General features: G+C 35.5%; 1 protein-coding gene across 19 annotated transcripts in view; it reads left to right on the top strand.

Moving 5' to 3' along the window:
* The window catches only part of GOLGA4 (golgin A4), an 83,751-nt gene that overhangs the window by 50,834 nt on the left and 9,477 nt on the right, over positions 1-23,440 (top strand). For 12 of the 19 annotated variants that reach the window (XR_002831252.1, XR_002831253.1, XM_023760880.1 and 9 more), the window contains 9 exons: positions 507-628; positions 1,274-1,404; positions 5,644-5,757; positions 8,032-8,052; positions 8,235-8,303; positions 11,351-11,426; positions 14,148-14,251; positions 19,060-19,146; positions 21,981-22,043. Coding sequence is in view for 14 of the 19 variants with exons in the window: in XM_023760880.1 (XP_023616648.1) it covers positions 507-628; positions 1,274-1,404; positions 5,644-5,757; positions 8,032-8,052; positions 8,235-8,303; positions 11,351-11,426; positions 14,148-14,251; positions 19,060-19,146; positions 21,981-22,010 (754 nt within the window). In the remaining 5 variants the exon portion in view is untranslated. Of the gene's footprint in view, positions 1-506; positions 629-1,273; positions 1,437-5,643; positions 5,759-8,031; positions 8,053-8,234; positions 8,304-11,350; positions 11,427-13,315; positions 13,416-14,147; positions 14,252-19,059; positions 19,147-21,980; positions 22,044-23,440 lie in introns of those variants that run through there. The other 7 variants (XR_002831256.1, XR_002831255.1, XM_023760876.1 and 4 more) reach the window with 4 other exon arrangements.

The raw sequence follows: 23,440 nt of genomic DNA on the forward strand, positions 1-23,440 counted from the left end.
TTTTTAAGCATGAATATTTTTAAGGCAGGCCTTAATTAAGCCCCCATTTTGTGCCGAATACAGTTAAGTTTCACCTACTTAACTTATTAATAAATCTAATAAGTTAAATACTGAAGAGAAATAAGAACAATTCCAGGCAGAGGCAGTGTTTCTCCATGTCCATTTAGGGGGAAAAACTTTATTTTTCTTGTAAGATCAAGGTTTTTAGGTACACATCCAAGGAATTTTAAGTGGAACAGACAAATTTTCAAATCCCCATGACCATTCTGTAGAGGTAATCATAGTTTACATATCCTTCTAAAGTTTAATGTGGACACACACGCACACTCATACACACACTTGCACTCACATACTGACACACATGCTGACACACGCGTACACAGACTCACACACTCATGTGTGTCCTACTGAGCTCAGATTGTATGCACTGTTATGAAGACTGGGTAACTCTTTACAGCTTATTTTTTTTGTATGGCACTAGTTAACTTTCTATTTTTGTTATCCAGGCAGGAGCAGGAAGATCTTGAATTGAAGCACAATTCCACATTGAAACAGCTGATGAGGGAGTTCCATACACAGCTGGCACAAAAGGACCAGGAGCTGGAAACCACTCTAAAAGAAACCATAGGTAAGGAAAATTTTAAATTCAATAAAGAACAAATCAGTATCAGCAGAGACTATTTGTAATTTATTTATTTATTTTTTATTTTTATTTTTTAAAAAATAAACTTTATTGATTTTTTACAGAGAGGAAGGGAGAGAGATAGAGTTAGAAACATCGATGAGAGAGAAACATCGATCAGCTGCCTCCTGCACATCTCCCACTGGGGATGTGCCCACAACCAAGGTACATGCCCTTGACCGGAATCGAACCTGGGACCTTTCAGTCCGCAGGCCGACGCTCTATCCACTGAGCCAAACTGGTTTTGGCAAGACTATTTGTAATTTAAGCTCAGTCTTTTCACACTGTGCTAAGTGCTTTAAGTAATTAAATTAGAGAAAAATTATTCTTGCCCAAGATAGTTCTGTAATGGGAGCTTTCATTGCCTGGCCATGGCTTGCCTTACTGAGAGGAGGAGCAGGTAAATGAATCTGAAAGCATTAGCAAATTAATTGCCTTGTAAAGACACATCTGCTCTGTGAGAAGGGCACATTGATCAGTTGATTTTTATAAAACTTTATTTGGAACATGGATTCTTACTGAAATTGGGACATAGATATTAATTCTTACCTAATGTGTTTTTTTTGTGTGTGTCCATTTTTTATTTATTAGATAAAGCCCAGGAAGTGGAGGCTGAACTTTTGGAAAATCATCAAGAAGAGACAAATCAGTTATATAAAAAAATTGCAGACAAAGAAGATGATCTAAAAAGAACAGCTAAAAGATATGAAGAAATCCTTGATGTACCTTATTTTCTCTATTTTGAAATTTAGCTGTAAGAGATTTCATGGTAGTGCTAAAGAAGACTGGGCTTGGGCTGTCAGATTTCCTGTTGTATGTGTGTGTGTTTAATGTAGAGGTTTTTTATTTGTTTTCTTGGTTTAATATTATCCAAATTTGTGTTTCTACACTGTATGCAGATTTATAAGGAGTCTAATTGATTTCTGCCAAGACTATAGTTCCTTATCAGATTTTGCTAACTAGGAAGTACAGCCCCGTTGGCAGGTATTCGAGCAATAGAGTTGCTAAAGGAAGGAATTTATTCTCTTATTTGTCTTTCTCCCAAAGTCAGGCTAAATTGTGAGAGAACTATACTAAGCAGTGAGAGCTTGTGCTTGGATAAAGTGTAATGTATGTTTTCGTTTGGCTACTTAGCTAGGCTGGGATCTTCCCAGAGGAGCCAGTTAGCTTTATTTCATCTCTACCCAATTTACATGTTTTTTTTTGTTGGTTTCAAGGGACGAAAAAGATGGAGGGAAAATGGAATGCATCAGCCAGATTTTTTATATTTAGTGGAAGAATACTTCAATGTACTTATTCCACCAATGGTGGATTATCATTGTTATTTTTGTGTGTGAAGATAAGCTATGAATGCTAGTGAGGGACTCCAGAACATTTTAAAATGTAAAACAATGTACATTATTATTCTTTGGGTTGCAGATTATTTAGTTACTCCAAGCCTTATTTGATGAACCATTTGATGATTAAGAATGCATAAATCAGAGAATCATGCCTCAACTGACTATGGCAGCAATAGAAGTCTCAGTCAGGAATAGATTCTAATAATTTTAAATGTAATTGAAAAGGCTTGAATTCCAGGGTATGACACATGCATATAAATGCCACCTTTTTATACTTTTTGAGCTTTAGATCTCATTATGAAAAGATTTGAATAATTTCACATTTTCTTATACTTCCATAGAGCACTTTGCAGGGGGCAAACTGTACCACATCTATAGAGTTCCCTTTTGTGAACTTCTCTGTTTCTAAATGTGTGGGGTGGTAGATGGTAGATTTTCTTAGGTCATAACAAATGTGTAGGTAGAGGGATGATGGGTGAGGGAGCAGGGAGAGAAGTTAGCCTTTGGTATGGTTAATCCTTGAAAATCTGCTCTTTACTACAGAAAATTAAGGGAATGGTCCTTCAAGCTTAGGGTTTAGAGTAGCAAAGCAAGTGGACAGGAAGTGGAGGGTGGCAAAGGAATTGGGTTCACTCTCCCCCAAGCCCCTTCCTGTGTCTTAGACCAGCACTGTCCATTGGAAATATAATGCAAGCCACACATGTGAGCCACATATGTAATTAGACGTTTTTAGTAGCTACATTAAAAAAATAAGCAGATGAATTTAATTTTAATATTTTAATTAACTAATTATATAAAAAATGTTATCTTGTCAACATGTAATCAGTATAAAAATTACATATGAATTAAATTTTGATATCAATATGTTTTCATATTTACTGCCCACCTCAGTTTGGACTAGCCACATTTCAGGTGCCCTTGGCCACAGTTCTAAGGTATCTAGTAGCTACTGTGTTGGACAGTGTGGCCCCAGACTTTCAACTGCAAGGTCTAGGGTTGACTTTGAGATTAAACAGGTAGTCCTCATCTAAACGCCCCAACTACATACTCTGTCTTGAAGAATTTCTTTGTAAAAATGTAAACATTACTAGAAGAGAATATTAATAATTCTCAGCAAACACCATATTGCTTTGATTCTGAGAAATACTCTGTTATCATTGTTCCCATTTAGAAATTTCTGGAATTGGAGTTTTATATGGGATTTGTATGTATTATGTAGTGCTTTCCCCCCCCACCCCCCCCACCCCCGCCCCAAGCTGTTATCCAGATTGATGATTAGTCTTAATGATGACATTATAAAATGCTATATTTTTGCCATCATGAAAATAATTCTGTGATGTTGTTAATAGCAAAATGGAGCACAGAAACATTTTCATTTTCCTGCCTTTACTATCTAGAAGCATTCTTAGCATTCCTTCTCCCATGTGAAGGAACTAGGAACTTCTGTCATCCTTGAGTCACACCTTCTACCTTCCTTCCTCAGCCCCTCACCTATATGTATATTTTCATACACCTTTAGGAGATGAAATCTGCTTATGTTCTCTGACTTACTAGGCAAAGAAATACTCTGTCTCCCTTTAGTTGTGTGTCTCCAGCACAGTATTCAACATATGCAGGCTCTTAGGATGGATTTTTTCATTGAGTTACATTTCGTGTTCCTCTCCTCTTAAGTCCATGGCTACTGCCTCGATCTGGGCTGCCATCTTTCATATGGTCTGTTCTGCTGTATTAATGTCCCACCTGATCTTGCTGCTGATCTTTTTCCCCCCAAGGTATTCATCTCTTCCTGTCAGCATTATTTTCTATCTTGAAACAAACATGTGAGCATATCACTTCCCTCCTAAATGCCTCCTTTGGCTTCCCATTGTTCCAGTGATACCTCCTCCAGTTCAGTCTGTGTTCCATCCACACTGGGCATTAGTTTGTTCATATTTCAAGCTAATGTTTATGCTTTTCTGTGTGCCTAAAGAGCATGCTCCCAGACTTCATGCATTATTGCAGCTGTTACCATCTCTCTTTTTACTTTTCAAAAAAGCTTAAAAATTGTTTCACTTAGAAAATTTTTTTTGAATGGAATGTATTCAGAAAAATCAAAAAGATAAAAATAATATAAAACAGTAAAGTTGGAGAATGGTCTATAATGAAAATTGTTCCTATTCCTGTTCTCTGTTTTCCATGTCCTGTGCCCCTTCTTCCTCCACAGATAACCATTAGTTTCTTGAGTAATATTCTAGTGTTTCATTATGCAAACTGAAACATTCTTATTTTTTCTTTCCCACCTAAGGTTAGCTTTTTAAAATATATTTTTCTGCATAATGTATACTTTTCTGCATAAAATATGCTTTCCTGCATAAAATATACTTTTCACATAGTTTTTTTTGTAAGCCCCTTAAATGGAATTAAATGTATCAGTCCTCTCCCCTAGACTATAAGTATCTTGTGGGCAGGGATTTTATTATCATCTCTAGTCTTGAGGACCTAGCCAAATGCTTGGCTCATACTAGACACTGGGTAAATTTGAAGGAGATGGCACATAGTAGGGCAGGGAAGAGTTTATTTGGGAAGAGAGGTGGTGACCTCTCAAAGGAGGGGTTGAGAAGCCCCAGTAAAGGAGCTTACCTAATGGCTTAGTCCCAACCTCAGAGCAATTTCACTGGGAGGAAGTAGCTCCTAAAGCTGCATTGGCTACAAACTGGGTTTCTTTTTGACAGTGATTGTATTTTAGTGATTTGGCTTTGGCATAATAACTAGTCTTTAAAACATAATTTCCATTTATGTGCATAAATATTCAGTCCAACTAGTTTTTCTTGTTTTTATTTCCAAGCAAGCAATACTGTTCTTTTTGTCCTTCAAGAAGACTAGAAAGCTTTTACAAAGGAAATATACAGAACTGTTTCTTAAGTTAGAAAGAACACAGTAAGGATTATTTTGTAATTCTTAGTGGACTTGCTTTAGATTGGTATCCCATAACTCAAAAGAAATGTCAGCCATAGCTAACTGTCATATTAAAGTCTGGGCCTAACTGATTAAGTAGCTAAGAGATGATCCTTTCAAACAAGGCTAAGCCACATTGACAAAGACATCCACACAGGATATGCAATGGCAGAATAAAAACAGAAATCCAAGCATTTTAGGGATGGTGACTAGGTTAAAGTGTGCCTCTGGGGAGATGTTAAAGGAGATTCCCTACTTTGCTTCCATTGAGAGAAGGGGTTCGTTCTTTTTCAGGTGGTCTAAGTTCATGACAAGTGGTATTTAAAATTAGATTTTCCATGTATCCCATGGTGGTTCATTGCCTTATTTTGTGCCATGGGGCCTATCTGGTTTTGTTCGTTTTTGAGACTGTTACTTGGTTCTGGCAAGTCAGCATCTGTTAAGTCAGAAACCTATTTATGGTTGTTTTTCCTGTTTAGATTCTTATTTAACAGACATTTGTCCTGTTGTCATTACTTAAATTTGATCAATATTGCAATTTCAAATGTTCTTTTAGCACAGATGTGACTCAAAAAATGTTTAGGTGTTTTTTGTTTTTGTTTTTTCCTACAGAGGTAGTTTTCTCTATACCGTGTTGTCTCTCTGTGTTCTTTTTAATGTTTATCAACACATTTTTTAATTCTAAAGGCTCGTGAAGAAGAAATGACTGCAAAAGTAATGGACCTGCAGACTCAACTTGAGGAGCTGCAGGAGAAATACCAGCAAAGGCTGCAGCAGGAAGAAAACCCTGGCAATGATAAAGTGAGTGGAACAGGGCTTTGCGTCATACGTTTCTTGAAAATGTCATTTCCAGTTTTGGACTCCCTTCCTAACACACATACCTACCTCCTTTAATCCTAACAAAAACCTGGCCTTTATTTTATAGACAGTGAAACTAAGACTCAAGGGGGTTAAATAAAATGTCCAAGCTCACACAATGTTGTATTGGGAATTTAAACTCAACCTGCCAGACTTTAAAGCCTAGCCATTTTGGTTATACTAATACTTCTCAGCCGGTTCCGTGGAAAAAACAGCAGAGGAAAGTGAACCGCACAGTCCAGAGGCATAGGTAAAATGCTCTATAGAAAGTGTGATAATTTTAAGTGTTTATATTTTTGTGTTAAAAATTCATGTGAATTTTAATGCTACTCTATAATATAGCTTTGTAGTCACTTAGAACTTTTTTTTAGTTATATACCTCTAAGAAAAACAATTCTTGCCCTGGTTGGGTGTCTCTGTTGTTTGGAGTATCTTCTGGTACACCAAAAAGATGTCAGGTTCAGTTTCCAGTCAGGGCACATACCCATTGGGGTATGTATGGGAGGCAACTGATTGCTGTTTCTTTCTCACATTGATGTTTCTGTTTCTCTCTCTAAGTATCAATAAAAACAAATCCTTGGGTGAGTTCCACCAAAAAAAAAAAAAAAAGCAAAACAATTTCTATTTTTCTCCTTGGTTATTGGGTCAGATAAAAATGTAATAGGATTATTTTGAAATATTGGACTGAATTCAAAGAGATCTGGTACTGTGTATCAAGGCATTTTATAATTCCAATCTTTTTTTTTTAAACCTCTCTCGAGGACATGCTTAGAGAGAGGAAGGGAGAAGGAAAGAGAGAAACATCGATCCGCTGTCTCATGCACATGCCCTGACCGTGAGATTGAGCCCACAACCCAGGCATGTGCCCTGACCAGGAATCGAACCTGCAACCTTTTGGTTTACCGGACGATGGTCAACCAACTGAGCCACTCTGGCTGGGCAATCCCTGTTTTTAAGTTAAGTTGATCTATGAAAGATGAGCCATATTTACCCTGTGGCTTCCTGTCCCACTGTGCACCCCAATAAGTGTACACTCACAGGGCATGTGGGCTTGAGTTTGAGAATCCTGTCAGTATACCGTTCTACTTCCGAAAATATTCTCACTCATCCAGTGTGGTCTTTTCATAGCACTGTCATGAGGGCCTTGAGAAAGTAGGTGGGCACTGTTGATGTGTTCATCATTGAGAGTTACAGAGAATTCATTACAGAATGTTAGTTACCAGGTAACAATGTTCCAGACACCATTTACATGGATAACCTTCTTAAACTGGAAGGAAGAAGCCTGGATCAAAGGGCTTTGCTATTCTGAGCCATTTGATACCTGTATCTTATTTATTCGCACTGAGCAAGCTGAATGGGCTTTTCTCTGTTTCTTTAATAGCTACTAAGTTGTTTTAGTTTTGTTTTTTTTCCCCTACTTGATCATGATGTGAATAAACCAGGTACTATAAAATATTACTTCCTATGAGAAGAATACATGTTCTTTTCCTTGGTATCAAAATAAGTATTCATGTTACATATAGTGACAGTTTGATTTGTGTTGGGATGCCATAGAATATGGAAAGATTATGAGATTAATATTCAGGTTTTCTGAGTCCTTTACCTTGTGTCATAAGAAAGGAGATAAAATAGCCTTAATTTTTATTCCTACTCTTAAGAAACACCTTTTTTTATTTTATTCTTCATAAATTTTTATCCTCTTCCTTCTCAAGCATCTTTTGTTGTTTCTATGATATCTTGAATTGCATATGAGTATTGAGTTCAAAGAAAAATAATTTGTGATTATAGCTCAGAGTGGATTCCCATCAATAGTCGTTTAGATGTTTCCTTAAAGGGCCTATATGCTTTAAATAGATGTTAATATGTTTAATTTTTACAAATTATATAAACAAATACGTGAATATATTCTTGTTGTTAAAGAGTCAGATAATACACCTCCCCTGCCAAGTAATAATCATTGTTAGAAGTTCTGTGAGTGGCCTTTCAGTTTTTTTTCTTGTGTTTACCAATGTTTGTGTATATTCACAATATAATAATTTGTATAGCAAAATAGACCAGGTTTAAAAGTAAATATATAAGGTCATCTCATTAAAATCTGACCACTCTCTTAAGCCTAGAACACTGAATTCTTTTTTCCTTGTAATTTCATATTACTCTATTTTATTGTTTCTTAAAAAATGTCATTGTATACATTCATTTTTTCTTTTCCATTTTCAGGCAACAATATTGGAGCTACAGGTAAGACTAAATCTTCATTGAATTTCACTGAAGGTAGTGCATTTTCAGGAGCATTCTGTGTTTTAAGTGAAAACATGAAGAGACTATTTTTAATTTTTTAAAATTCCCAAGCAGTACCAAAAAGTGTCTAGACAGTGATGAAACCCATACATATTTCATATATGATTTTTTTGTTCTTTCAGACACAACTAGCACAGAAGACTAGTCTGATCAGTGACTCAAAGTTGAAAGAGCAGGAGTTCAGAGAACAGGTACAGGTCTAATTGGTGCCTTTTATTTGAACTACCTTCCTTAATTTATGTTAGCATGTACTTGGATCTCTTTTAACTAATTAAAAAAGAACTGATTTAATAGTTGGCTTTGCAATTTTGTTTTACATTTATAGAGGATATTTCTCTAAATTCATGATTATATATACTTAAACAAGAACATTTGCATCTTATTTCTAATGCTTAACATTTTGGATACAAATTTGTGTTTGTTTAATTTGTAATAACTTAAGTTCTGAAAAAGTTATTTTTGCTTTTATCAGAGGGAAAACATACTAACATCAATCTTTATTACTTTTTTCTAGTAGCTAGATTATCTTGACTTACTATGATTTGCCCACATGTTATCCAGTAATTTGAGTTAAATAGGACCATGTGTGTACACCTAGAAGGATGCACAGAACATAGAAACACCACTATATGTGTATCTGTGGTGCATGATCTTTAGGGGTCTTTTTCCAAACTGGAGGAATAGTGAGTCAGGTCAGCAGCCAAGTTTGAAAGCTAAATCTCTAAGGATATTCCAGTTTTCTTAAAAATCAAACATATAAAAATCTTGATAATTATTGGAACTAGGTGATGGATGGATATATGGGCATTAATTGTACTATGCTTTCTGTATTGAATATGTTTGAAAATTTTCATAATATACATTTTTAAATTTATAAAGATAGGTACAGTAAGTCATCACTTAACATTTTCAATGGGTTCTCGTGCAACTTTAAGCAAAACGACATTTAGTGAAACCAGTTTTACCATAGGCTGATTAAATAAGAGTTAAGTTGCTGTGGCATATTTCTGATCACAAAAATATTACCAAACTTCTAAAGACCCAAAATACTTCGAATAGTGAAAATTGAAATAAATGTGAGCTATACATATATTTAAGGTAGATTAATAAAAACAAATAAAATCCTTTTCCAACCCTCTTATTCCAGTTCACGGTCGTGGGTGGCTGGGGCCTGTCCAATGTGGGAACTAACCTGGACAGCATGCCCTTCCATCACAGGACACACTCACACCCACACCCATCCTCACTCAGACTGGGACAATGTAGACATTCCTACTGTGCACATCTTTGGGATGTGGGAGGAAACCTAAGTACCCGTAGAAAACCCACACAGACATGGAGAGAATATGTAAACTTCACACAGACAATGGGCCCCGCTGGGAATTGAATTTTCCCCCTCATCAATGCTGTAACAAGAAGTTGAATGAAACAACACTATTTGAGGACTAAGTTCCAGTTTTACTTTATTTTTTTCTAGTTCTTAGTGCTGTAACTTTTCTCATCTATTCTCAAGTTTATTGCTTTAAATGTCTCTTCTTTACCATCCTCACATCTTCAAACTGTCCTAACATAGCAGTTTTTATATTAGTTATTTTTATAGTGATGAAATACATATAACAGAATTGACCATTTGAACCATTTTTTTTAAGTCCTGACCTGAGGATATTTTTTCCGTTGACTTCTAGAGAGTGGAAAGGAAGGAGGTGGGGGAGAGAGAGATGGGAGAATGGGGGGTGGGGGGGTGGGGGAGAGACAAACATCAATGTGAGAGAGACACATCGAAGGTTGCCTCCCGCACTTGCCCCAACAAGGTGTGGGGAACTGACGGATATATGTGCCCTTGACCGGGAATTGAATCCACAACCCTTCGGTCCAAGGGCTGACGCTCTAACTGAGAAAAACTGACCAGGGCCACTTGAACCATTTTTAAAAGCACACAATTCATTGACATTTAGTTCATTCACAACACCATTCATTTTATCACCCCAAAAAGAAGCCCCTTATCCATTGAGCAGTCACTCTTCAGTACCTTCTCCCTCAGCCCCCGGCAACCTCTAATCTGCTTTCTGGGTCTATGGGTTTGCCTGTTCTGACTATTTACTATAAATAAAATCATATAATACATGGTCTTTTTTATCGGGCTTCTTTCAGTTAGCGTGATGTTTTTAAGATTCATCCATGTTGTAGCATGTATCAGTACTACATTCCTTTTTATGGCTGAGTAATATTCTTTTGTATAAATATACCACATTTTCTTTATCCATTCATCAGTTGATGGATATTTGGGTGGTTTTACCTTTTGGCTGTTGTGAATATTGCTACTAGAAACATTGTGTACAATTTTTATTTGAACACCTGTTCCCATTCTTTGGGGTATATTCTCAGGAGTGGAATTGCTAGATCATATGGTTTAACTTTTTGAGGAACCACCAAACTATTTTACTTTCCCACCAATAAAGTATAAGGACTCTAATTTCTCCACATTCTCACAACCAGTTTTTTTATTATAGCCCTCCTAGTATGAAGTGGTATCTCATTATGGTTTTAATTGGCATTTTCCTGCCCAGGCTGATGTGCTCAATGGTTAGAGTGTCAGCCCATGCACTGAAGGGTTGCAGGTTTCATCCCTGAGCCCCCACCAGGGCCCCTGCGGAAGGCAGCCAATCAATATGTCTCTCTCATATCGGTGTTTCTCTCTCTTCTCTCTGTCCCTCTCCCTCCCTCTCTAAAAATCAATGGAAAAATTATCTTCAGGTGAAGCTTAACATCAACAACAAAAAAATTGGCATTTTTCTAATAGTGTTGAGTATCTTATCATCTGCTGTGTATCTTCTTTAGCGCAAAGTGTATTCAAGTCCTTAGCTCATTTTTTAGTTGGGTTATTTTTGTTGTTGTTGTTGAGTTTTAAGTTTTCTTTATATATTCTGGATACAAGTCCCTTATCAGATACATGATTTGCAAATATTTTCTCCCATTCTGTAGAATGTCTTTTCCCTTTCTTGATAAGGTTCTTTGAGGCACAAAAGTTTTACTTTTGTTCAAGTCCAAATATATATATATATATTTGTTGTCTGTGCTTTTGGTGTCATATCTAAGAAACCATTTGTATTTTATCTCTCTATATTCTGTTTTTGGGATAAAAACAATCTAGTGGCTACAGCAGTCTTATTTATGTATTTATTTACATATGGTTTCCATGTGAATTTCATGATGTGATTAAAATATTTGTTATTTTTAGATTCACAATTTAGAAGACCGTTTGAAGAAATATGAAAAGAACGTATATGCAACAACTGTGGGGACACCTTACAAAGGTAAGAATGATCTCTCTCATATGATGTTACCATGTTGTTGGTATATTTATGGATAATTTTTATTTTTGTCTTTGCCAATCTAATTTTTTACAACGAATATATTTACTTTTGTGATTCACCAATAACAGCTGGTTTTAAGGAAAGAATAGCACAGTCTAAAACAAAATTAATGCATACTTGTTTAAAAATTCAAATTCAGTGTAGTATAAGTAAAACTGCAAGTTCCTACTTTATTCTCCATTCTCCAAATGGACCTAGTTGACAATTGATGTATATTTTTCCAGACTCTTCTGTACGTGTGCAAACATTTATGTAATCCACTACATGCAGGCATACACAGTTACATATTTTACATGCTTCTGTTTTTTACTATTACAGTAAAGATGTAATTACTAAATTTTAAATCAGGATTTAAGGAGATACAACACAATTTTTAATTAAATTAAATAACTACTTGCTTTGGATTCTTTCTAAAATGCTTTTTAAAAACAAGGGAAAACCAGTTTGGAAGTTTCCTATGGCTCATTGTAGAGAAGACTCCTGCTACAAAGATTAGTTGCTACAGCTAAGTCAGCATATGTGATTTTCAGCATAGAGTTGCTGAGTCAATGCTCAGCAGTGCAGAGAAACAGGACAGCTTCTCTTTGGTAGTTTCAACTTAAGGATTTCATACATAATTTTTTTTCTCAGTTTAAGTTATAAAATGATCATACATAGTTTGTTTAGTAACCAACACATATAGGTATAACACTAAGTGCCAAGCACTGTTATAAGATAGGTTTTATGTGTCAACTCATTTAATCCTCTCAACAACCCAGGTGGTCTGGTTGAATATGCACATTCATCTGTTCACCATGCTGGGTCTTTGAAGAGTTAAGAGCAAAATGAGCACCCACCATGCAGGAAAAGTATTAATTGCTTCTCCAGGAAAATAGCTATAAATAAGTAATTTGATGTTTAAAACAATAAAATCAGTTCTTTTCTGAAAAGTGAAAAACATTGTAAACTCTTACATTTTGTTGATCTAGAGCAGCAATTTTCAACCCATGTGCTGCAAGAATTTTTAAAACATGCAGTACCTGACTATTTTGTCAGGAGCACTTACCTCTTTTCCCTTAGTCTGTCGAATAAAAAAAATGACAACAGCCAACACAACAATAGCTGTCCAGTGTGAATGAATCAAAATTATACTTTTTTTTTTTGGTCAGATAGGCAAAAATTCTGTGCTGCAGAATTTTAGGAATTAGTTTATGTATGCCATGAGATGAAAAAGGTTGAAAATCACTGATCTAGAAGGATGAAACACATTATTTTTTGAAGAGAAAATAGTGTATTATTATTTAGTTCTTGGGTAAAGTGTGGTTTGAGTGAATTGGGTCTTCTAAAAATATATACTTTTTAAAAATGAAGGGGAGGTGGGGAGGGGAGGGGCCTAATATATAGTGATGGAAGATGGTTTGACTTTGGGTGGTTGGTACACAGTGCAGTATACAGATCTTCTGTCATAGAAATGTACACTTGAATCCTATATGATCCTATTAACCAATGTCACCCCCATAAATTTAATTTAAAAAATGAAGTATTCCAAACATACACATCCATGTGATGTAAATATCAAGTAGGAAGACTAGTTAACACATAGGAAGCTGCCATCTGGAACATTGCCGTTCCTCTGAGGCGCCTTGCGCTGCTCTGTAATCTCCTATCTCTTTGTTCTTTCTCAAGGGCATGACTGTTACTATATTACAGCATAAGGACATTTTTCCTAGTCTCTGGCTTCTTGATAAAGCTCTTAACATGGGCTTTTACTCTCCAGGCATCCCCACATTCCCATTTGCCTTCCCATTAATTCTGTGGTTTTATTTTCCTGTGTTCCTCTATCCCTGTAGGGATTTCCTATGACCTTAGAATGTTTTCATACAGCATTTAGATGTTCCTTGTAGCAGAGTGCCTTTCAGACTATCTAGTGTGCCATACTACTGGAAGTTGATGCAAGTATAGACTTTACATAATGCATAATTATGAATTTATCAGATTAAAGTTTGTCATAGTATGATTTCATATGTCTGAACTATATCTATTCTTTACTTTTAGATTGAAATAGAGCTTAACAAATGAACTATAACTTTTTATGGCAGTCTTTAAGATGTTGAATCAAAATATTTGAAAATCATTATAATGGCATTAATGTTTCATGCATTCTTAAGTTATTTTATTTATCCTGTGTTTCAAAACAGTTTTGAAAACTTGATTTAAACTTAGTGCTTTTTGGTTTGGAATACTAGGAAAACTAGAATACTATTCTTAGATACTAAACTCTTAATAAAATAAAAGTGATTGTTAATTTTAAATTTTAATCATCATTGTAGAATATCTGAAGCCAACACATAATACTTCAGGTTTAAAAAATTTTTGTATAGTCTTTTAAAATTTTCATACCAAAAGAAAGAGGAGGAGGAGATGGAAGAGAAAAAATGTGAGAAATAAGGTTGCTATAATAATTTTTGTTTTATCTTACAAGGGAATAATACCAATTGGAATGCTTCATGTATACACAATACAATACCATGCAATACAATATAATTAATACAAGAATATAATTAATACAAGAATGTTCATCTCTTCAATTGTGTGTGGGTTTTTTGTTTTTTTTTTAGTTTGTCTGTTTTCTAAGTTTGTCTGGTTTTGTCTTTACAATTTGACCTGTTTTTTATTTGACAGGTGGCAATTTGTACCGTACTGATGTCTCACTCTTTGGAGAACCTACTGAGTTTGAGTATTTGCGAAAAGTGCTTTTTGAGTATATGATGGGTCGAGAGACTAAGGTATAAATCATATTTGGCATGTGGTTTAATTTAAAAGTAAATACATTTTTAATATACATATTAATTCCATATGTTTACTATTAACAGACCATTCATGCTAATAGTGGGTGACAGGTACCTGTGTTATTGCTCTTAATTTACAGAAGTTAATTGGCAGATTTTGCTTATATTTCTTACATTGATAAGATATTAATTTAAAAAATACTGTTGGATGATGTTAAACACTAAAAATTAAGATTTCATTAACTTAATACTTTGTGAAGCATGTGGCTATTTTTATTTTTGACTTAGGATCTTAAAGTTAGAATAACAAGATTTCATTTTCAGGGTGACTTAAGGATAGTGTGGAAGTATTGGAAATGATCATAATTAAGAATGACTGCTTAGGGATATTTTACATTAATCACTGTAAAAAAATCATTCCTTCATATAAGGAATATTGATCATTTAAAAATTACCACATCATATGAGTAATAATGCTTGACTAATTTGTTTTTTAGAATGTTAAATTTATTGTAAGGTCTTTGAGCATATTTATTTCCTCTATAATGCATTTAAAATAACCTTATATTGGACTTTTGGTAAATATATCTTGAATTGAATGCATTTAGGAAAATTTATGAGTCTTTTCTCAAACAAAATTTTCCATTTAAAGCAATTTATTTTTCTGATATTGTTTCAAGTTTTTACTTACATGAACTTTTACATTGTCTATATACCTTGGCCGAGAATGGAACAATGAGTTTGCTATTCTTAGAAGCAATCAGTGTTTTAATTTATAGGTCTGTGGGGTTTACTGAGTCATAGGTTGCTAAGCCAGTTTAGGGATTGATTTGAAATATATTTAAAAACCTGAAATGTAAGGGCATAAAAAAAAACTCTTAAAAGAATATTATGAATTTATGGATTGTAGATTCAGCTAAACACTAGGAGTTATAGGGCTGGAAGTCCTCTGAGTCCTTGATACCTATAGAAATCTCATTTCATTGTATCAAATAGTTTCAAATTAAAATAATAACTAGTGTGAGTCTGAAATGTATTACTGGAGGTATATATTAATTCATAGTGATTCAGTGTCTTTGTTTCCTAAGACTTTTTTTTTAATTCAAAGGGTAGCTAAAACCAATTTTCTCCTTATTAAAACAAAGCTAATGAAATATCACTTTCTCTTATTACGTCTTTATTGGATAGTAGCCTGTGTTTGAGGTGAGGTAGACAGTTCATGTTGTCTTGTTATTATTGCAGGGAAAGGGGAAAGGCATGTTTTTTTACAAAAAGCTTCTCAGAACTTTAGCAACTTCGGTTCATTTGTGAATTTAAAACTATGATCCCAGTGTTGTGGCTAAATAAACTATTTAACCTTTCTTGGTCTGTGCAATGAAGAGACTGACGGCCCAGCCTGTTTCTTTTAGAGGTTGCGGATATATGTGGGATGAAATCTCTACAGCGTTTAAGTCCTGAAGGAAGACCCAGCACAGACATAAGGCATATTCTGGGGCAGGGCCAGTTCAGCCATGTCTAAGCTTGTGTTTTCAGGGCTTTGCAGGTAGTTGTAGATTGTGACTTGGGAGACAGCTGAAAGGGATGGTCTGCCCCATCTAGTACCTGGCTGGGAATCCCTATCGAGGAGTGCTCTCTCTACCCTTCATCTTCATCATGCAGGGCATTTTTTTAGTCACTAAAAGTGCTGAGTAGTCTATCATTCTGCATTCACATTTTAGAGGTAAATATTGAAAATTGGTAGTAGATTTTCGACTTACTTTACTGAATATTTATTCAGCATTACTACCTGCAGCCCTTTGTTTATCGCCAGGATGGATAGGGAGGTGAAATTTGATGACATCCCTAACTTTAAGGAGGTTACCATATACAGATGCTCCTTGACTTATGGTTACTTCCTGATAAACTGTCACAAGTCAAAAATATCATGTCTAAAATGCATTTAAGACACCTAACCTACTGAATATCATAGCAACATGCTCAGAGCATTTACATTAGCCTACAGTTGGGCAGAATCATCTAACACAAAGTCTATTTTATAATAAAGTGTTGAATATTTGATGTTATTATGCATGTTGCTTTTGCACCATCATAAAGTTGAAAAATTTAGGTCGAATCATTATAAGTCAGGGACCGTCAGTCCTAGGAAAGGGGAGCTGTTCTCAGTGAAGCATAATGTAATGCAGAATGAGATAAGCACAGTGTCGGAAGGCCAAGGAAAATGTCATGGAGAAGCAGGTGTGCCTACTGGGCTTTAAACGGTGGCTTAGATTTTGATAGATGAGCTCAGAGAGGAGGGAAAATCTAGACAGGATGTCCAAGGCAGGAAATTGAGGGTGGGTTTTGGCAAACATGTAGTCTGGTCCAACTAAAACACTGGATCTGTGAGGTGGAAGTGATCTGCTTAAGGCTGCCCAGTGTGGAGGGCCTGGAATGCTTTCAGATTTTACCTGGAGGTATTGGGGGTAGCCCTGGAAATTTTTGAGTAGGGGTTGACAAGATCAAAGTTGTTTTAGACATCTTTTTGGCCCATTTTTCTAATTTTTACACATTAATAAAGAATTTGAAATGGAGACCAGATTATGGCTTTAGAATAAACCAGGAGAACCTCTGGTTTATTGCAGTGGCCTCTGCAATTTGATTTTCACCTGCAGTTGTTTCATGTCTGTCACCCTTCTTGTTTCTTCATCTGCCATTGCACACAGTGTCTCTGATTTCATGAGGCAGGTGATTTTTTTAAGACCACATGTAAGACACACTTTCTTATAGTATGAAGTTAAGTATGCTCCCTCTTTCTTCTGTTGTTACACTTTCTTTTTCTTGGGTTTGATCCTTTGTGCTACTATTGATACTAAAATTCAACCTGTTCTCCTTTTCAATAGAAATTGTTTCTCATTGTAACTTTTATTGGAGTCCTCCCTAAAGCAAACCTGGCTAGAGGCCACTTCCAAACCAGGTGGCTCATTTGAACTTTACTCCCAGGCCTGAGGATACTGTACAGAGAGTAGATAGTCGGGCTTCTTTCCTGAGGTATGGCAGAGAGGTGGGCTTCTCCAGGAGTGTTTTCTGGCTTGAAGGGAAGAGCTTGAAGCCTTTATTGGGTGATCAGCTGCAAATTCTGAGGAAATTGCTGACAAATTTAGAGGTGGATTTCCCATTTCCCAATACTTAGAAATGTGAAGACACACTAGCGAAAGCTTTTTTATTTTTTTGACAGACATGCTTGTGTATCCTTGTATATGTGGTTTCATAATGAATATAAATGGACTTTTGGGTACTTTGAACTTCATAAGCTATTGAAATTAAAGAAATTCTTGTAACTGTAATTCCTGAATTTAAAATTTTTATTATTTCTTAAAAACAGCCTTCATAGTTAATATACCAGAAAACATTTAAAATTGCTTCAGAGTGTTAATAAAAAGAATATTAAAATAGTTACTACTTAATATTTCTCTTGCCATTTCCTGCCACATTTATGCTTCGTTTCTAGACTTCAGTTTACCAATATAATTTAAAGGATGAGGATTTTTGTAAAATGCCTTTGGAATTCTCCAAGAACTAAGGTGTTTGAAGTGGTATTTTTTTTTTTATCATCAAAATGGCAGAGGCAAAATAAAAAGAAAGGAGGCAGCTGAAACTAAAATGTTGCTGTGTTGGGGTTTGTGTTATTAGTTGATCTCTTAGTTGAAATAAGTATTAGAAATATGTAAAGTGCCTTGCCTAGGCTTTAGCACATAATAGGAAGTTTTAAAATGTTAGTTTCTTTCCTTCCTGGAAATAATTATACTTTTTTTGTAATGATGTGAGTTTCCAAAATTTTTGGTTAATTCCATTACGTCATCTTTTCCTCAGTGAAATCTAGTCTATCTCCTCCACCCCCAACCTCCCCCTGTCTCTCTCCCCCCCCCCCCCAACACACACACACTTAGTCTGTGTAGCAGTGAACAAGGAATGTTAGAGTCAGTTCTCTGGGTGATCCTCCCCTTCTCTGTAGGAATCCTCAGGAGAGCCCTAGCACCTGAATCTGTATGTAAGGTCTAAACTTGTTGTCCTACTTATTTCATAAGTGGTATCTTCTTTCCTCTCTGTCTCCCTCAAAACATCTCATCTTGATACAAAATAGGGAATTTCAGCCTTTGAGGAGAATTTTCCACGAGCTTATGGGTGACAGTCTGACTTACGGTATATTTATTTAGATCTGCACAATTTATTATCTTGTTTTGCAAGCCACCATGTGTACTGTTTGATTCGTCATGTTTTCTACCAAACAAAACATCTTGTGTTTATTTAAAATGTAATTTGTATTTCTATTAGGTTGATGTGCTGCATGTTTTAAAATACCTACTAAGCATGTTCATGTTCATGCAGTAGCCCATGTTTATGAGATATATGATGTGATTTAGTTAAAGCTGAACTTGGGAGTATCTAATTCTGATTATTTAGAGCATATGTATTGACAATACATCACTTACTAGATAGATTTCTACAAATAAAAAGCCTCATAAAATGAATGAGTAATAAAGTTGTATGTTAATAAGACAAAGGGCCAAGAGCATTAAAACTATATAGCTTCATGCTATTGTAATTGCATCTTCTTAAAATAATGTCAGCCAGACATTGTGAGGAGTCCTTTCAAATTGAAGTTCTAGTGTTGGCTGTTATTTCCTTGATTGATACCTTCACATCATACTTCTTTGGTCGTGGCTTCCATTGAGAGCACTTAAGAATCTCACCAGCAGAACATGTCAGAACGGGCCAAGACTTCTGCTCTAACATCTATTAGTCATCATCTCTTGCTTTTCTTGTAGACCATGGCAAAAGTTATAACCACTGTACTGAAGTTTCCTGATGATCAGACTCAGAAAATTTTGGAAAGAGAAGATGCTCGACCAATGGTAAGCTTTAAAAATAGGTTATTAATAGAAGATGACTTTGTCTTATCTACTTATATTCTATTCTGTCTTATTTACAAAAACTTTGAGTGGTAAAAGAAATAAATTTTTTTTTATTATACTGTAGCCTGAAAAATGAGAGTGAATCCACAATAAGAAAGTTTAATTTAGGACAGATATGTGAATGGGTGTTTTCAAGGAAAGAACTGTCTTATTTAATAACATATATGAAGTTGATGCCCATATATGCTATATTGAATTTCCAGAATTTGGGCTATTTATGGGAAGGATAGAAAAGACATTTTTCTGGTATAACTATTAATTATATAATGATGTTTTACAGATTACAATTCTTTATTCTATTTTAGTTGATTTTCAAATATACAGCAATTCTGAGTGAAAGAATTTAAGCATTTAAAAATATGTTTTTATTGATTTCAGAGAGAGAAAGGGAGAGGGAGAGAGAGAAAAAAATATCAGTGATGAGAGAGAATCATCAATGCACACTCCATACTGAGGATCGAGCCCGAAACTGGGAATTGAACCATGATCTCATGGTTCATAGGTCAACACTCAACTACTGAACCAAACTGGCTGCGTGAATTTAAGCATTTTTGAGCTTGTGACATGTCCTACAAGGGAAATGTAGATAACGAAATTATTAGAAATCCTTGTGTGAAGTCAGCTGTGATTAAATCGGAACTAACACACACTTCATAAGTTATGCAAAATTCTCCATGCCTAACTTCTTTTTGCCCTGTTTCATGATCTCAGTACTACTCTTCTCTTTTATTCTCTCCTCACTGAAGCACGAAAAGATCTTCTTCTTAGTGATGGGTTAGCCTATATTTGAGTATCTCCAGAAAGAAGGACTAAACCAATAAGTAATTATCTCCCAAAGCATTCCATCTTATCTAGACAGACTGCGTGTGTCTTAGAAAAGTTCTTGTTTATCTTGATCCCAAATCTCCCTTTCTGTAGTGGTCAGCAATTTGTTCTGGTTCTAACCCATAAAATTGATGCATAGTGAAAGATACTGCATGTGTAAAATATTTATTTATAATCTTAAAAGTAGTTTTGACTCTTGATTTTTTAAAAGAATTATGTAATAAGTTATCATTGTCAAAACACATTGTAAACAATTCAGAAGCATTACACAGAAGGGGAAATCTTCATGATCTTCAGCCTCCCAGCTGTTTCACCATGCCAAGACCATCGTTGTTTATAGTGTGGTGACTGTCCCAGATTTTCTAAGCTTTATTAATATGTTAATAATTACTCCTTCATCACTTAATTATTTCATAAAAATGAGAGTAGGCAGCAGCTTGCTTTTTTCACTTACTCTATTTTTATATTATGCCACCTCATTACAAATAGTTTTACCTCATTCTTTTTAATGGCTGATTTTATGATTATACTAGAGGCCCTGTGCACGAATTCATGCATGGATGGGGTTCCTTGGCCTGGCTGGTGATCCAGGCCTATTGGGGGGGGAGGGGTGAAGGGCTGGCCAGCCAGGGGGAGGGAGGGGCCGTGGAAGGTTGGCTGTGGGAGTGCACTGACCACCAGGGGGCAGCTTCTGCATTGAGCATCTGCCCCTTGGTGGTCAGTGCATGTCATAGTGACTAGTCGACCAGTCAAGCCTAAAGGTCGCTTAGGCTTTTATATATATAGATGGATGTCCTACACTTTATTTATTTATTTATTTTTAAAATATATTTTATTGATTTTTTACAGAGAGGAGGAAGAGAGAAGGATAGAGAGTTAGAAACATCGATGAGAGAGAAACATCGATCAGCTGCCTCCTGCACATCCCTTACTGGGGATATTTCTGCAACCAAGGTACATGCCCTTGACCGGAATCGAACCTGGGACCCTTCAGTCCACAGGCTGATGCTCTATCCACCGAGCCAAACTGGTCAGGGCTGATGTCCTACAATTTAATTCACTGGTTTCCTATTCATGGACACTTAACTGGTGTCCATTTTTTCAATACTTACGAGCATAGACACAGGGGAGCATCTATATACATATATTTTGCAAGTTTTCTAATAGGATATTAACCTTATTGTGTTGTGTGTATTGCAAATATTATTTTCTAGTTTTCCTTTTGATGTTGCTGCTTTTTACTAACTTCACATTAAATATAAATAAGTAAGTAAAGTGGTACTTCTAAGGTTGGTCACATTATCCAAGAATAGACTCAGATTTTATAAACAACACCTGTTTTTTCCTGATGCTGTTTTAAAGCAAATCAGGAAGCTAGTTAATAATCTTGGATTATGACCATTTTAAAACAGGACATAGAATTTACTGCAGAAAGTTGCTGCATTAAAACTATGTTTGAAATTGGGTCCCTTTTTTTTATGTGTTTTAAAAAATATATATATTTTTATTGATTTCAGAGAGGAAGGGAGAGGGAGAGAAAGAGAGAAACATCATTGATGAGAGAGAATCATTGATCAGCTGCCTCCTGCATGCCCCCCACTAGGGATCGAGCCCGCAACCTGGGCATGTGCCCTTTACCAGAATCGAACCCGGGACCCTTTAGTCCACAGACCGACACTCTATCCACTGAGTAAGTGGGAAGTACATTTTTAATTATGTTTAAATTTTAAAATTAAAGTTACAAGTAAAAATCTCAGCTACATAGTGTTATAAGAGGGAGGTATTACAGATTCCTTATACTTTGCCTATACTTCCTTGATTTGAGGAGATTTAAGAAAAATTTAAGTAGAATGTTTAATCATTTAAAGCTCATATACACATATAACCCATGTGTTATATTAAGTCTTAAAACTAACCCAATAAGCTTTTTTTTCTCCCTGGCTTTGTAGTATACTTCACCTCGCAGTGGTATCTTCTGAGTAAACCATCAGTCTGTGCTTAGTTAGCATGTGGTGAGTGAAGAATAATGTCTTGTGTGTCTTCTATGTTGCATGATACTAACCATTTCTCTGGAATTCTTTTGCTTTTTTGTTTAATGAATATATGATTTTGCTAGGGGTTAATATAGGTGTTTTCCATTAATTCTGTTTAATAGATTAACAATCACTTCTATCAGTAAGATTATATAATTTTAGCGAGTTTTAGTTCTTTAAATATTACTTGTAAGTTTCAGAATTGCTCTTTTGAAATTTTGTTAAAGAATCCAAAAAAGTACTTATGCATTCTATATTCCTTTTAGTTTTTTAATTCCCAAGAATATTCTTTGAAATCAATAAAGATTGTAAGAAAGAAATGAAAAATCATTTTCTAGGTAAAAATGAAGTGATATATTTCACAAATCCAGAAATTAAAATATTGTAAAGCTTACTTAGAGTCAAGGCTAGTCTGAAATAATGAAAATTAGTGAAGTTGATTTAAAAATAAATGCAGTTTTATTACTTCCTGGGATCAACAAAATAACACATTTGTCCTGTAGAGACCCTTAGGCAGCCTGCTTTAATTGAAGATGGCTATTTCTAGCTAGAGGCCCGGTGCATGAAATTTGTACAGTGGGAGGGTGGCTCCCTCAGCCCTCTCACAGTCCGGGACCCCTTGCTCCTTACTGTCCACCTGCTCGCTGCTCCTTATCGCTCGGCTTGCGGCTCCCTTAGTGCTGCCACGGAGGCAGGAGAGGCTCCCGTCACCGCTGCTGCGCTCGTTAGCCGTAAGCCCCGTTACTGGCTGAGTGGTGCTCCCCCTGTGGGAGTGCACTGACCACTAGGGGGCAGCTCCTGTGTTGAGCATCTGGTGCGCATCTGGTGGTCAGTGCGCATCATAGCGACCAGTTGTTCTGGTCTTTCCACTGTAATGGTCGCTTAGGCTTTTATTATATAGATTTCATGTTATTATAGTGAAGTGGAGGCATCTAAAATATTTCAAAGCAATTAACTGTCTTCACTATTTAAATACCCTTTCAATTACCTCCACATATTATTCATGCAATTAGCTAGATTTAACACCCCCTAAAAATTTAGAGAACATTTTTACCTCAAACTGCTAGCGTTTTCACAAATCACAAATAACCTGATCACAATTAATAAACTTAATTACAATTAAAGCCTCCTATGATTGTTAATTTGGCTAGTATTCAGCTAACAGTATCAGGGTTTAAAATGTCAATATACAGCATTTAAAAAAACTGTTTAGCTTTAAAAATTCTTTTTGCATACATTTGAAGCTCATTTTGATTTTAGTATATATCAAGTAACTTGCCTTAGTGATTACCTAGAATTATCTTGGTCATGTAAATCCCATATCAAACTCAGTAAGTCTTAAATTTTCATATATATATATATATATATATATATAT

This window comes from Myotis lucifugus, unplaced genomic scaffold, assembly GCF_000147115.1.
Source record: "Myotis lucifugus unplaced genomic scaffold, Myoluc2.0 scaffold_195, whole genome shotgun sequence".
In the NCBI taxonomy this organism is placed as follows: Eukaryota; Metazoa; Chordata; class Mammalia; order Chiroptera; family Vespertilionidae; genus Myotis; species Myotis lucifugus.